The sequence below is a fragment of the Geotrypetes seraphini genome, chromosome 2 (assembly GCF_902459505.1).
Source record: "Geotrypetes seraphini chromosome 2, aGeoSer1.1, whole genome shotgun sequence".
Classification (NCBI taxonomy): domain Eukaryota; kingdom Metazoa; phylum Chordata; class Amphibia; order Gymnophiona; family Dermophiidae; genus Geotrypetes; species Geotrypetes seraphini.
This window is the reverse complement of record NC_047085.1, coordinates 432,606,027-432,618,887: the sequence shown is the minus strand read 5'-3', so window position 1 is coordinate 432,618,887 and position 12,861 is coordinate 432,606,027. Positions and strand designations below refer to the sequence as shown.

At 44.7% G+C, this 12,861-nt stretch overlaps 1 protein-coding gene across 5 annotated transcripts in view; it reads right to left on the bottom strand.

Annotated features, from left to right (window-relative positions):
- CACNB2 (calcium voltage-gated channel auxiliary subunit beta 2) overlaps positions 1–12,861 on the bottom strand; it is a 508,378-nt gene that overhangs the window by 237,759 nt on the left and 257,758 nt on the right. Inside the window, exon 1 of one of the 5 annotated variants that reach the window (XM_033931295.1) lies at positions 4,355–4,589. The exons of the other annotated variants lie outside the window; for them this stretch is intronic. Coding sequence (XP_033787186.1) covers positions 4,355–4,402 — 48 coding nt within the window. The 5' untranslated portion in view covers positions 4,403–4,589. Of the gene's footprint in view, positions 1–4,354; positions 4,590–12,861 lie in introns of those variants that run through there. 5 annotated transcript variants of the gene reach the window in all.

The following is a 12,861-nucleotide window of genomic DNA, read 5'->3' as shown; positions in this document are numbered from 1 at the left end:
ATTTTCTTATAACAATAGCAATCCTTACATGTAGGACTACACTGATTTCACATTCAGACATATTCAGGGAGGATTTAAGATTTATTTTTTTAAAATTTTAATACATTTATATACTGCTGCTCTAGGTATTCGCAGAGGTTTTCAAAAATTACATACATAATTAAAAATTATCACAAAAAAACCCATACTATGACACACATTAAATGTCACATATAACTCAATCATTATAATCATTACAGCAGGAAACTTAACATTAACGACTTCTTTTACAAAGCCGCGCTAACGGCCCCGAAGCCCATAGAGATTTAAAGGGCTTCAGAGTTATTGCCGCGCGGCTTTGTAAAAGAGGTCGTAACTGTCTTGAATCAATTACCCCCGCCCCCCTTTTTTTTTTTTTTAATAAAACTGTGGCATGGTTTTTAGCACCAGCCATGGTAGTAATACCTCCAATGCTCATAGAATTCCTATGAGCATCGAAGATGTCACCACCACAGCCAGTGCTCAAAACCGTGGTACGATTTTGTAAAAGTGGGGGTTAGAGAGGTATAGAAAGAGCTCCAGAAAAAATGGCTGCCTTATGGCTCTTTGCTTAAAACACAGATTAAGAATTAGAAACAAAATAAAAAAAGATTGTTCCTCAGTTTGTGAAAACAAAGGGGTGACTGGCGATACCATCAATGTGAATAACTGGAGGCAAAAACACTGGAAACCTTAGCATGTATAGATATTTATCTATATAAGAATTTCTTATATATATATATATATATATACTAGTCTTTAAGCCCGTTAAGCTCCTTGGCCACTGTCTTTCTTTCTGGCTCTCTCTCTTTCTTTGGCCGCTGGCTGTCTGTCTTTCTTTCTTTCTTTCTGTGTCTCTCCTTGACCACTGTCTGTGTGTCTTTCTGTCTCTCCCTCTCTCCTTGGCCGCTGTCTTTCTGTGTGTCTCCCTCTGTCACTCTCTGTGTGTGTCTGTCTTTCTGTCTCTCCCTCTCTCCTTGGCCGCTGTCTGTCTTTCTGTGTGTCTGTCTGTCTTTCTGTCTCTCTCTCTCTCTCTCCTTGGTCGCTGTCTGTCTGTCTCTCTCCTTGGCCGCTGTCTGTGTGTCTGCCTGTCTTTCTGTCTCTTTCTCTCTTTCTTGTTGGCAGCTGTGTGTCTGTCTTTCTGTCTCTTTCTTTCTCTCTCTCTCCTTGGCCGCTCTCTGTGTATGTTTCTGTCTCTTTCTCTTTCTTTCTCCTTGGCCGCTGTTTATATGCCTTTCTGTCTCTTTCTTTCTCTCTCTCTCCTTGGCCGCTCTCTGTGTATGTTTCTGTCTCTTTCTCTTTCTTTCTCCTTGGCCGCTGTTTATATGCCTTTCTGTCTCTTTCTCTCTCTCATTGGCCACTGTGTGTCTGTTTTTCTGTCTTTTTCTCTCTCTCTCTCCTTGGCCGCTGTCTGTGTATGTTTCTGCCTCTTTCTCGCTCTTTCTCCTTGGCCACTGTTTATATGCCTTTCTGTCTCTTTCTCTCTCTCTCATTGGCCGCTGTCTGTTTCTCTGTCTCCTTGGCCACTGTCTGTGTGTCTGTCTTTCTATCTATCTTTTTCTCTCCTTGGCTGCTGTCTGTGTATGTTTCTGTCTTTTTCTCTCTCTTTCTTCTTGGCCGCTGTTTATGTGCCTTTCTGTCTCTTTCTCTCTCTCATTGGCCGCTGTGTGTCTGCCTTTCTGTCTTTTTCTTTCTTTCTCTCTCTCCTTGGCCGCTGTCTGTGTATGTTTCTGTCTTTTTCTCTTTCTCTTTCCTTGGCCGCTGTTTATGTGCCTTTCTGTCTCTTTCTCTCTCTCTCCTTGGCCGCTGTCTGTGTATGTTTCTGTCTTTTTCTCTCTCTCTTTCCTTGGCCCCTGTTTATGTGCCTTTCTGTCTCTTTCTCTCTCTCTCATTGGCCGCTGTGTGTCTGTTTGTCTTTCTATCTCTTTCTCTCCTTGGCTGCTGTTTGTGTATGTTTCTGTCTTTTTCTCTCTCTCTTTCCTTGGCCGCTGCCTGTGTGTCTTTGTGTCTCTCTCTCTCTTTGGCCGCTGTCTGTCTTTCTATCTCTTTCTCTCTCTCTCTCCTTGGCTGCTGTCTTATCTGTCTCTCCCGTTCCCTGCCTGCTCCCCGCTCCCCTTCCTTTGACCACCCCCCCAGCCCATCCCACCCCCTCTGCAGCAGCGCCACCAGCCTCCAACAAATCCTCATCCTCGACCCGGAAATTCACCCAGAGGGGAGAGTGGAGGCAGAGGAGAAGGCTGTGCGACCACGGAGCGGCAGTAGTTGTGGCCTTCCCTCCCCTAGCTCCGTAGCTTGGTTGCTGCCACCGCCTCCTTCTCTCCCTGATGTTGGCTCCCAATGTGCGCACACGCCACACTCTGCAACATTTCTCTGCTGACCATAGAGCGATGGACGCACAGAGCCACAAAAATTGAAGTGCAAATGTGCACTAAGGGTATTATTATCTTACTAGTCTTTAAGCTTGTTACATTAACGGGTGCTAGAATAGATGTGTCTGTCTGTCTGTGTTTCATTATCTCTCTCTCCTTGGCCGCTGTCTGTGTCCTTCTGTTTCCCCCCCGAGCAAAGCTGTCTGCCCCAGCACCCCCCCAAAGCAGCCCCCTTTCCCTCTCCCTAACTGTCTCTCTATGGCCCTCTTCTGTCTTCCCCCCCAGAGCAAAGCTGTTTGCCCTAAGCACACCCCTCCCCCCAAAGCAGCCCCCTTTCCCTCTCCCTGTCTCTCCATGGCCCCTTCTGTCTTCCCCCCAGAGCAAAGCTGTCTGTTCCCAACACACCTCTCACCCAAAGCAGCCCCCTTTCACTCTCCCTATCTCTCCATGGCCCCTTCTGTCTCCCCTCAGCACACCCCTCCCCCCAAAGCAGCCCCCTTTCCCTCTCCCTCTGGCCCCCTGTATTGATCCCCCCCCCCTGCTTACCCTCCTTCCATCCTGGCGTCTTCTGGCCTGCTCCTCTTCAAAGCAGGCCGCGATCGTGGTGGCCAGCCCCAGCAAACCTCGCAGGCCGCTCCCCAACCCGGAAGCATGCTCCCTCCCGACGCGATCCTGTGCGTCAGAGGGAATGTGCCACTGAGGCCAGAAAGCGGTCCGCGAGGCCTGCCAAAGCCGGCCACGATTGCAGGCTGCTCCGAAGAGGAGGATCAGCGACAGCAGCAGCAGCGGTGAGAGAGGGCGGGTTGGTGAGTGAGGGCGGGTTGAGCTTGCTTCGGGTTGATGAGTGAGGGCGGGAGGAGGGGAGTGGCCAGAATGATCCCTGGCCGGGTTCTAAAATGGAACACAGCCACGGATCACACATCACAGCGGCAGGGATCACGCTTTTTTAAAAGCGCATGCGCCGCTAATATTTTATTATATAGGAGATATATATATATATATATATATATATATATACTAGTCTTATAGCTAGTTACATTAACGGGTGCTAGAATATATGTGTGTGTGTCTCTCTTTATTTCTTTCTCTCTCTCTCTCCTTAGCCGCTTTCTGTATATCTGTCTTTCTTTTTCCTCGGCTGTCTACCCATTCTCCCTTCCTTTTACCTTCCCTGTGTCCACCACCTCTCCTTTACTGCTCTCCTTATCCAGCAGCAGCCCTTCTCCCTTTTTTTTAATCTCCCCCCTGTCCAGCAGCATCTCTTTCCTGTCCCCCTATCCAGCAGTAGGCCTCCCTTCCTTTTTCTTCCCCCGCCCCTCCCCCCCACCGTCTCTCATCACCGGAAAAATTACAAAAGACATAAGAACATAAGAATTGCCATACTGGGACAAACCAAAGGTCCATCAAGCCCAGTATCCTGTTTCCAACAGTGGCCAATTCAGGTCCCAAGTGCGTAGCTAGATCTCACAAACTTCTACTGTAACTGTCAAATTGTAACCTGTTAACTGTACAGTATATTATGTATGTTTACCTGTAACCCATTCTGAGCTCTGGGAAAAACAGGACAGAAAACGAATTAACAAAATTAAAAAACATAACAAAACAATAAAACACAGATTTTATGCTGCTTATTCTAGAATAATCAGTGGATTTCCCAAAGCTATTTTCCTTTTATGATCACCCAGGTTCAGGAAAACTAAAAGAAGACAATCTATAATATATTTGACTTGTGACATCATGCTTTAGCTAACTTGAATATTGAAAACTTTACATTAATATTCCCCTCATCTGCAATATAACTGCAGTTTAACCTTAATAAGAAAAAAAAAAAAAACTTCTAACTTATAGCTAAAAAACTATTTTTAGTGACTGATCTACAGACACACTTGCTAATTTTTTTTATTTTTGTCTAATTTAAGCCTAAACACACCAAGCATCTGGTCCCTCCCGAACTGCCGTATGCTTACCGCAGGAATAAAAAACATCTGGGGAGACATCAGGCGTCTGTCATGCATGCCAGGTCCGTTCCAAGTGAGTTATCCCCACAGGAAGCAATCCAGACAAACTCCGTCCCAGCAAAGTAATCAAGTGCTCAACAACTTTCTCGTCATTTGCTCCATGGCATCGGTAGAAGCAAGGTTTTGGCCTGTAAAGAGTTCAAATCTCTTCAGGGAAACAAAGGACGGGGCTGTGGTAACTGATTACCCCTTGGCGATGTGCTCCAGCCCCGGATTTCCAACTCCAACTCAGCAGGGAAGCTGGTCCAACATCAGTGAACGAGCAATGTAGGAGGGCTCTGCTCTGGTCGCTGTGACGTGCACAGCCTGGGCGCTTAACAGAGCAAAATAACACTTCATTAGTCCATCTGTTAAGATCTATGCTTAGGAGCACGAAGAGGTCAGGATAATAGCAGGCTCTCCCTCTTGTATAAGCAGTCAAAGAGCTGGCTACCCAGCCAGAAGCAAGCAAAGCGCTCTTCAAAGCTGCTGGCAAGGCTCGCTCTCTGGGTTTCTCACCTGCAAGGAAATACACTGAACTCGCCTAATGATTTAGCCCTGCTTCCAAATAAAAGATTCTTTATTGTAATACATTTGGAAAAGTTTTAGGGGGGGGGGTTGTAGGGTTATAACTTGCAGTACAGCATAAAGACTGATTGTGTGTGATCTGGCCAGACAGTTCTTAATATGAAAATGTGCTCATGCTTCTCAGACAGACTATTCAATCCTTATTAAATAAAAATGTCACAAAGATACGCAGTAACAGTACTGATCAACTAATTAGTCTTAAAGGTTTATAGTTTAAAATGGGAACTACTTCAAATATATTTTTTAAGAAGATTTGAAGAAGAAGGGTTACCTTCCAAAGCGCATCATAAAATGTATTGAGTCCGTCCAATAAAAAAAGTTATTCCCTTATTTCATTTTTTTTGTTTTATTTCTGTATATTACCTTAAGGAGACGGGAAAAACATGAACAGCAAAATTAGGCAGTTAGGATTTTAGTTTCTCTTAACACTGTACCTAGGAGAAGTGGACCTTCTAATGCAAAGATATAAAAAAATGGACAAATGACAGCTGCCAATTTGCAAAGCTTCACAAGAAAATAATGTATGTACACTGGCGAGGAATCATTACAAGGATCTGATATACATTAAAAAAAAAAAAATCTCTAAGTTAATGACAAAAAAGAAACCCAGACCACTGTTCCACCTGCTATAGAGGGGATATCTGCAAGTGGAGTTTACAACATTATTTCAGCCAGCTGATCAAAAGTCATCCAGTCTGACATGCTCAGTCACAGCTGCAGGCTATTAGGTAAAGCAGCACTTTTTTTAATCTTTGGGGGTATTAAATCCTCAGTATTATGCTTAATCAGCTCTCCAGCCATGCTGATTCTCAGCAGAGTACCAGCAATGAGAGAGAAATCATAGGCACACAAATAAAAATATCAGTCGCCCATCCAGTCTGCCCACGATTTCCTGTTCACACTGTGAAGGATACATCCCAGCTGCCTTTCTGTGATGTCTCCGTCATACTATTTATTTATTCAGTTTTCTATACCATTTCTCCCAAGGGAGCTCAGAATTGTTTATATGAATTTATTCAGGTACTCAAGCATTTTTCCCTGTCTGTCCCTGCAGGTTCACAGTCTATCTAATGTACCTGAGGCAATTGGTGGTGACACAGGGAAAATTTTGTCTCCGTCCCCGCAGGAACTCTGCGCTGTCTCTGTCCCATTCCTATAAGCTCTGCCTTAACCACACAAACCTCAAACACGTATGATTTTAAAGTGTTTGAGGCTTTGCAGATGAAGACAGAGCTTGCAGGGATAGGAAAAGAACTCGACGGGATGGAAAAATGAGTGACGGAGAAAAATTTGTCCCCCTGTCATTCTCCACTACTTATTTCTATAGCACTCCTAGACATTATACCCCCAGATTCTATATATGGTGACTAAAGTTGTGCATGTGAATCTGTGTGCATTGCCAATTTGTATGCACAACTTACATCATTGGTTAACAAGCCCATCAGCGCCGATAATTGTCACTTAACAAGCTATTATTGGCAGTACACTTCTCCCTCCGTATTCGTTGTGATAGGGGATAAACAGACCTGCGAATACAGAAAAACACGCATAATTTTTTCATATGTTATTCGCTGTTTTCTATTAAAAACCATTGTGAATATGGTGAAACCGCAAATAACATGGTGGGAGACCTGGCCTGTTCCTGAAGGAAAGGCAAAACACGATGATGAAAGTGCCGGGAATCAGCGATTTTCTCTGTAAATGCTCGGAATCGGCGATTTCTCTATGCAAGGTAATTAGGGGGGGGAGGGGAGGAGCCAGCAAGCTAAAAACCGTGAATAATCGAAACCATGATTGCTGAAACCGCGAATACCGAGGGAGAAGTGTAGTTAGAATTTGGTACATTAGATAGATTGTGAGCCCCCCAGGACAAATAAGGGAAATGCTTGAATTGCCTGTATGTAAACCGCTTTGAGTGTGTTGTATAACTACAAAAAGGTAATATTCAAGTCCCAAGCCCTTTCTCATTGCGTGCACAACTTGCTAAGCATATTTTATACAGTTGTGCATGTAAATTGTACCATGTGGATCTCAAAAGGAGACATGGCTAGCAGTGGTATAGTTAAGGGCGGGGGGGGGGCGGTCTGCCCAGGTGCCCTCTTGGTGGGGCACCAGCACCCCTCCTCCTCTCCGCCCCCTGCTCCTCCTTCCCATTCCTCCTCCAGCTGCTCAGGCCAGCTTGTCCTCTGACATCACTTCCGGGACCCTTGTCTAGGAAGCAAAGTTGGAGGGAGAGCCGATGCTGGCACGAGAAGCAGGTTGGATTCGCTGCGCGCACCAGGGAAATTAAAAGAGATATAGGTAGGGAAGGGCTGTGCATGTGTGGCAGGGGGAGCGGGGAAGGAGTGAGGGCGAAGAAGAGGATGGGGAAGGGGTGCCGCCGCCCCAGGCTAGGGAGGGGCCCCTTCCCCATCCCACTGATGGCTAGGGAGGGGTCTTGGGAGTTCCTATCAGTTATATGCACTGTTATAGGGTAGCTCCCAATCTGCACCTAAGTTAGGCGCGAGCATTTACACCAGGTTTTAGGTGGTGTAAATGGCCGCGGCTATATTGCTGCTGTGGGAATGGGCACTGTGTGTATTCTATAAACACACCTAACTCGAGACATGGTTTATAGTGTGGATTTTTTTGGCGCCATATATAGAATTAGATCCATACAGTGCTGTACGCAAACACATAAGAGTCAGTCCCTGCTTCACAAAACTTATAATCTAGTCAACATAAAAACACAGGACAAATAGAGGTTTCATTTAATTACGAGAATGTAGTTTTACTGTCCTATATTTAGGGAGTTCTTCTCTTTTTCCTATTTTTTTGTTGGTTTTTTTACTCTGTAACATCACCATTTGTTACTTCCTTTCTGCCTAGTGGTATGGGGGTGTGTATAGGGTTATGGGGTGTGTGTGTGTGAGGGGGTGGTTGTGAGGAGTGAGGAGTTGTAGGGTGTGTGTGGTTGTGGGGGTGGGGTGGGGGGAGTGTTTGTGGAGTGTGTGGAGTTGTGGCGTGTGTGGGGTTGTGGGGGTGTGTGGGGGTGTATGTATGTATATATATATACACACACACACACACACTCCCCCACACACATACACCCCCACATGATATGGGGACGGGTACTGCAGTTAACTGGGGGGGGGGGGGGGGTTGGAACGAGGACAGAGCCCATGGAGCAGGGACAGAGACAGCCTCTAGGGATGGGATGGGGACTGAGACAGAGTCCAGGGGAATAGTGACAAACTTTGAGACTAGTATCTATATGTAAAAACTTAACACACCTTAGAAAATTGACAACTGAATTCAATTATTTAAAAAAATAAAATAAAATAAAAACAACCTGCAGCTTTTGGATTTAAATGAACCACTGTTAAATGACATCATTTGTGTCTTGTCTGCCCTTCATGTAGCAATAAGAGTCTTGTCTGCTGATCAGATTCCTACCATCTGCAAAGTCCTTCCATCATGTGCTCAGCTACTCAAGCATCTTACTGTTACTACAACAGATTCATCCATCATTGCTGGCATCAGGGAACATTTCCAACATTTAATAGACACTTATTTCCCTGTTCATCCACTACACAGTTTAAGTTCTCCTCGACACCCTTATCTGAAAGACAATCCACTTACCTTCCCAGATGATGTAAAAATAGAGACAACTGAATCTTTGGAAAGGTTTTATCAAAACCAAATCGAAATGGAAGGCTCTATTTGTGATTTATGAACAATTGTGCAGTGGTTGACGTAGTGGTTAAAGCTATAACCTCAGCACCCTGAGGTTGTGTGTTCAAACTCATTTCTCCTTGTAACCCTGGGCAAGTCACTTTGGGCTAGATTCACAAAGCAAATTGATCGTGTAACAATCGGTTTGTGACCCCTTTGCGACCAGATTTCCTTCTGCACTATTCACTAACCTCTCCTGCGATCTGCTTCGAATCCATGCATGCAAATGAGGAGAAATGCATGCAAAGTGGACAGGGACATGGTTCACCAACCAAATTTTTGAAACCGACTGGGCTGGGGACCAGTAGAAAACATCTTTCTGACTCTCTAGCTCCATAGAAGCTCTGCTCTCTGCTGCCCCGAATCTCTCCTGCCTGCGCCCTGATGCTCTTCCCTGGATCGCTCCTGCCCGCTCTGCCCTGAATCGCCGCCCTGCTCTGCCCAGATCTCTCCTGCCTGCTTGCCCCCAATTTCCGCATCACCACTAATAAAAAGGTAAAAGTTTTTTTTTAAAGTTGTGGCTTAGACGGGCATGTGTGGGGATCGCACAACAGTGATCTGTGCCAGCAGATGGGGGCGTTCCTCCGATCGCCCCATCTACATATTCAACTTTCAAGAATCTATCGTACCTGCCCAGACCGGGAACGGGTTGGTCCCGATCGGGCAGGTTCATGAATCTAGCCCTTAATCCCCCCAGTGTCCCCAGGTAAATTAAATAGATTGTGAGTCTTCAGGGACAGACAGCTCCCGGCTTCTCTCCCTTTTCTCTCCTGCAGGATTTCTGGCATCTCAACTACCCCCCCCCCCCCCAACCTCCCTGTACCTTTAAACACCTTTGTTTCTTTGCCAGCAGTGACTCATATCTGCTGCTCATGTCATTTTGAGCCTTCCCTCTGATGCAAATTCCTGCTTCCACATAGGCAGGATCAGGGAAGGTTGTGGGCCGGCACAAGCAGTGGGTATGAGTCACCACTTGTTGCTGGCAAAGAAGTGAAGGCTTTAAAAGGTATGGAGGAGTGGGGAGTTGAAAGAGGCCTTGTCACTGGGATGGGAAGAGGAGTGAGAGATGCTAGGGGGGGGGGGGGGGGATATTTTCGTGCTTACCAACTATGGGCTCAGGCTCACCCAAGATTGGTTGTCTAGACATCCTAGGATCACACTGTCTGATGCTCCTGTTGACCTACAACTCTATATGAAGTGATGGCCACTAAAGCAAACAAGATGCTAGGAATTATTAGAAAAGGGATGGTAAATAAGACTACAAATATTATAATACCTCTGTATTGATCCATAACGCAAACTCACCTTGAGTATTGTGTTCAATTCTGGTTTGCCATATCTCAAAAAAAAAAAGATATAGTGGAATTAGAATAGGTTCAAAGAAGAGCAACCAGGACGATAAAGGGGATGGAACTCCTCTCGTGTGAGGAAAGACTAAAGAGGTTAGGGCTCTTCAGCTTGGAAAAGAGATGGCTAAGGGGAGATATGATTGAAGTCTATAAAATCTTGAGTGGTGTAGAATGGGTACAAGTGAATCAATTTTTTATGCCATCAAAAATTACAGACTAGGGAACACTAGAAGTTAAAGGGAAATACTTTTAAAACCAATAGGAGGAAATATTTTTTCACTCAGAGAATAGTTAAGCTCTGGAACATTTTACCAGAGGATGTGATAACAGCACTTAACATAGATGGGTTTAAAAAAGGTTTACACAAGTTCCTGGAGAAAAAGTCCATAATCTGCTACTGAGACAGACATGGGGGAAGACAATGCTTGCCCTAGGGTCAGTAATATGGAATGTTGCTACTGTTTACTTGTGACCTGGATTGGCCACTGTGGAAACAGGATGCTGGGCTTGATGGACCATTGGTCTGGCCCAGTATGACTATTCTTAGGTTCTTATGTTTTCAGTCATTCTGAGCTGCACAGAGCCTGGGCTCTCACATTTCTTAGAAATCGCTGTCTGAATAGTAAGGAGTACAGGTACTTCATGACTCAAATTTCCTGAAAATCAAGGAGCCAGGAATCTTGCAACAGAATGCTCTGGCACAGAAGCTGATTCCTCCCACTCCCACAGAGCTGGCAACAGGAACAAGGCTGTGACCCTGTCACTAGAAAGCTTCTGCAAGGTTGAAACCCCCTGTTTGAAAATTATAGATTCTTCCTTAAGTTTTATTTTCTTACTGTATCCATTCACATATCCCCTTCCATATAGCTTATACCCTGATTATCTTTTGAAACCTTTATTTTACTATTTATTACATTGTCGCATTTTTGCTTATATATATATATGTATATATATATATATATATATATATATATATATATATATTTTAGCGTGTTTCCTGTCCTTCTCTTCTACTTTACCCACTGATATGGTCTCTAGAGTGGTGGAAAAGATAAGAATGAATGCACTCAGTGTTTATTCTCCAGAACAAGGGTAGGCAATTCCGGTCCTCGAGAGCCACAGGCAGGTCAGGTTTTTAGTATATCCACAATAAATATGCATGAGATAGATTTGCATCTCAAGGAATCAGTGCATGCAAATCCATGTCATACACAGTCATTGTGGATATCCTGAAAACTTGACCTGCCTGTGGCTCTTGAGGACCGGAATTACCTACCCCTGCTCTAGAAAGAAACATTCTGGCACTTAGATAAAGAGTTGTCCTGAGGAGAGGGGGGTGGTGGAATCTGGTCAATTGCCCAATGCACTGGATTGCACACCCTCCTCTCAGTAACTCTACCTCCTACATCCAGTTGTCAGCAGGAGGAGTTCAACAGCAATAGTCTTCTGTAGATGCTTCCTCTGCCCAGTGCCATCAAGGGCTTTGCCCAGGGGTGGGCAACTCCAGTTCTCGAGGGCCGGAATCCAGTTGGGATTTCAGGATTTCCCCAATAAATATGCATGAGATCTATTTGCATGCACTGCTTTGAATGCATATTCATTGGGGAAATCCTGAAAACCCGACGATTCCGGCCCTCAAGGACCGGAGTTGCCCACCCCTGGCTTTGCCAGTGGTACGGCTGCACAGGGTGCAAATGTAGAGGACCACAAAAACTGATGCCAGGTTACCCATCTTCTCTAGTTTGCAGCAGTGAAGTGGATGAGGTGGAAATGCCAGTGGGCAAGTCGCTCAGGGTATCAAATATAGCTTGGTGCATCCCTGCCTCTGCCACTTTTCTGAGATGGCAAAACACCAGGAAAGGTGGAAATTCAAAGAAATAACCTGGTGCTAATCTTTCTCCTTTCTCCGTGTCCTTGGGTTCAGCAAAGTTTATTGGCATGGCAAAATGTATTTCTGTGGCCAATGTAAGACACAAAGGGTTAAAAGGAGAAAAAAATAGAAAACAACACACAGAAGAATAGTGCTAAGAACAGTAATTACAATTTCAGGATACAGAATGGTGTCTTTGTATGGACTGTTACTATGGATGTGCATGGTCAAAAAAGTTTTGGTTCATTTATAGAATTTTTAGAATTATTCTAAATTTTTCAGTTATATTTTTTCAGTTTGTTTAACACATTAAGTTTACGAAACCATTTTTAGTGTGCATTCAGGGCCCCCTACTATTGAGCGGCTGTCTGTTTTTTTGCACCTGATTCTGGTTTATAGCCGGTGCCTCTCACTGGTGTGTGCTAGAGGGTCGCCTCTTCGGTTGTTGGTTTTTCTTTCTGCCTTATAGCCCATATTGTCTTTGGCAAATCAGGTTCTGTAGTGAGTCTCTGCAAATGGTCCTGCCTGCCTTTATATGCCCCAAGGGCCAGCCATGCACACATTAGAACGTTTTAACGCACACACACTGATTTTACGTGTATTAATTCATAAGCTAGTGCATGTTAAATCAAATTTGTGTGTACAATTTTTTTAAGAGTCACTAATGAACAAATGCACATATTTAATAGTTGCAAGGTTCTGGTGTTGTCCTGTACTGTCTCTGCTCACAGAATGCAGGGCAGGTGCACCAACTCAGTCTGTGCTCTGAAGACAACAGCTCTCTGCTTCCTTTCTATCCAGCACCTCTTTTCCCAGGACGTAACATAGCAAATGACGGCAGATAAAGACCTGAACGGTCCATCTAGTCTGCCCATTAGTTAAACTCATTAAGAAAATAAGAGCATAAGAATAGCCTTACTAAGTCAGACCAATGGTCCATCGAGTCCAGTTGCCCA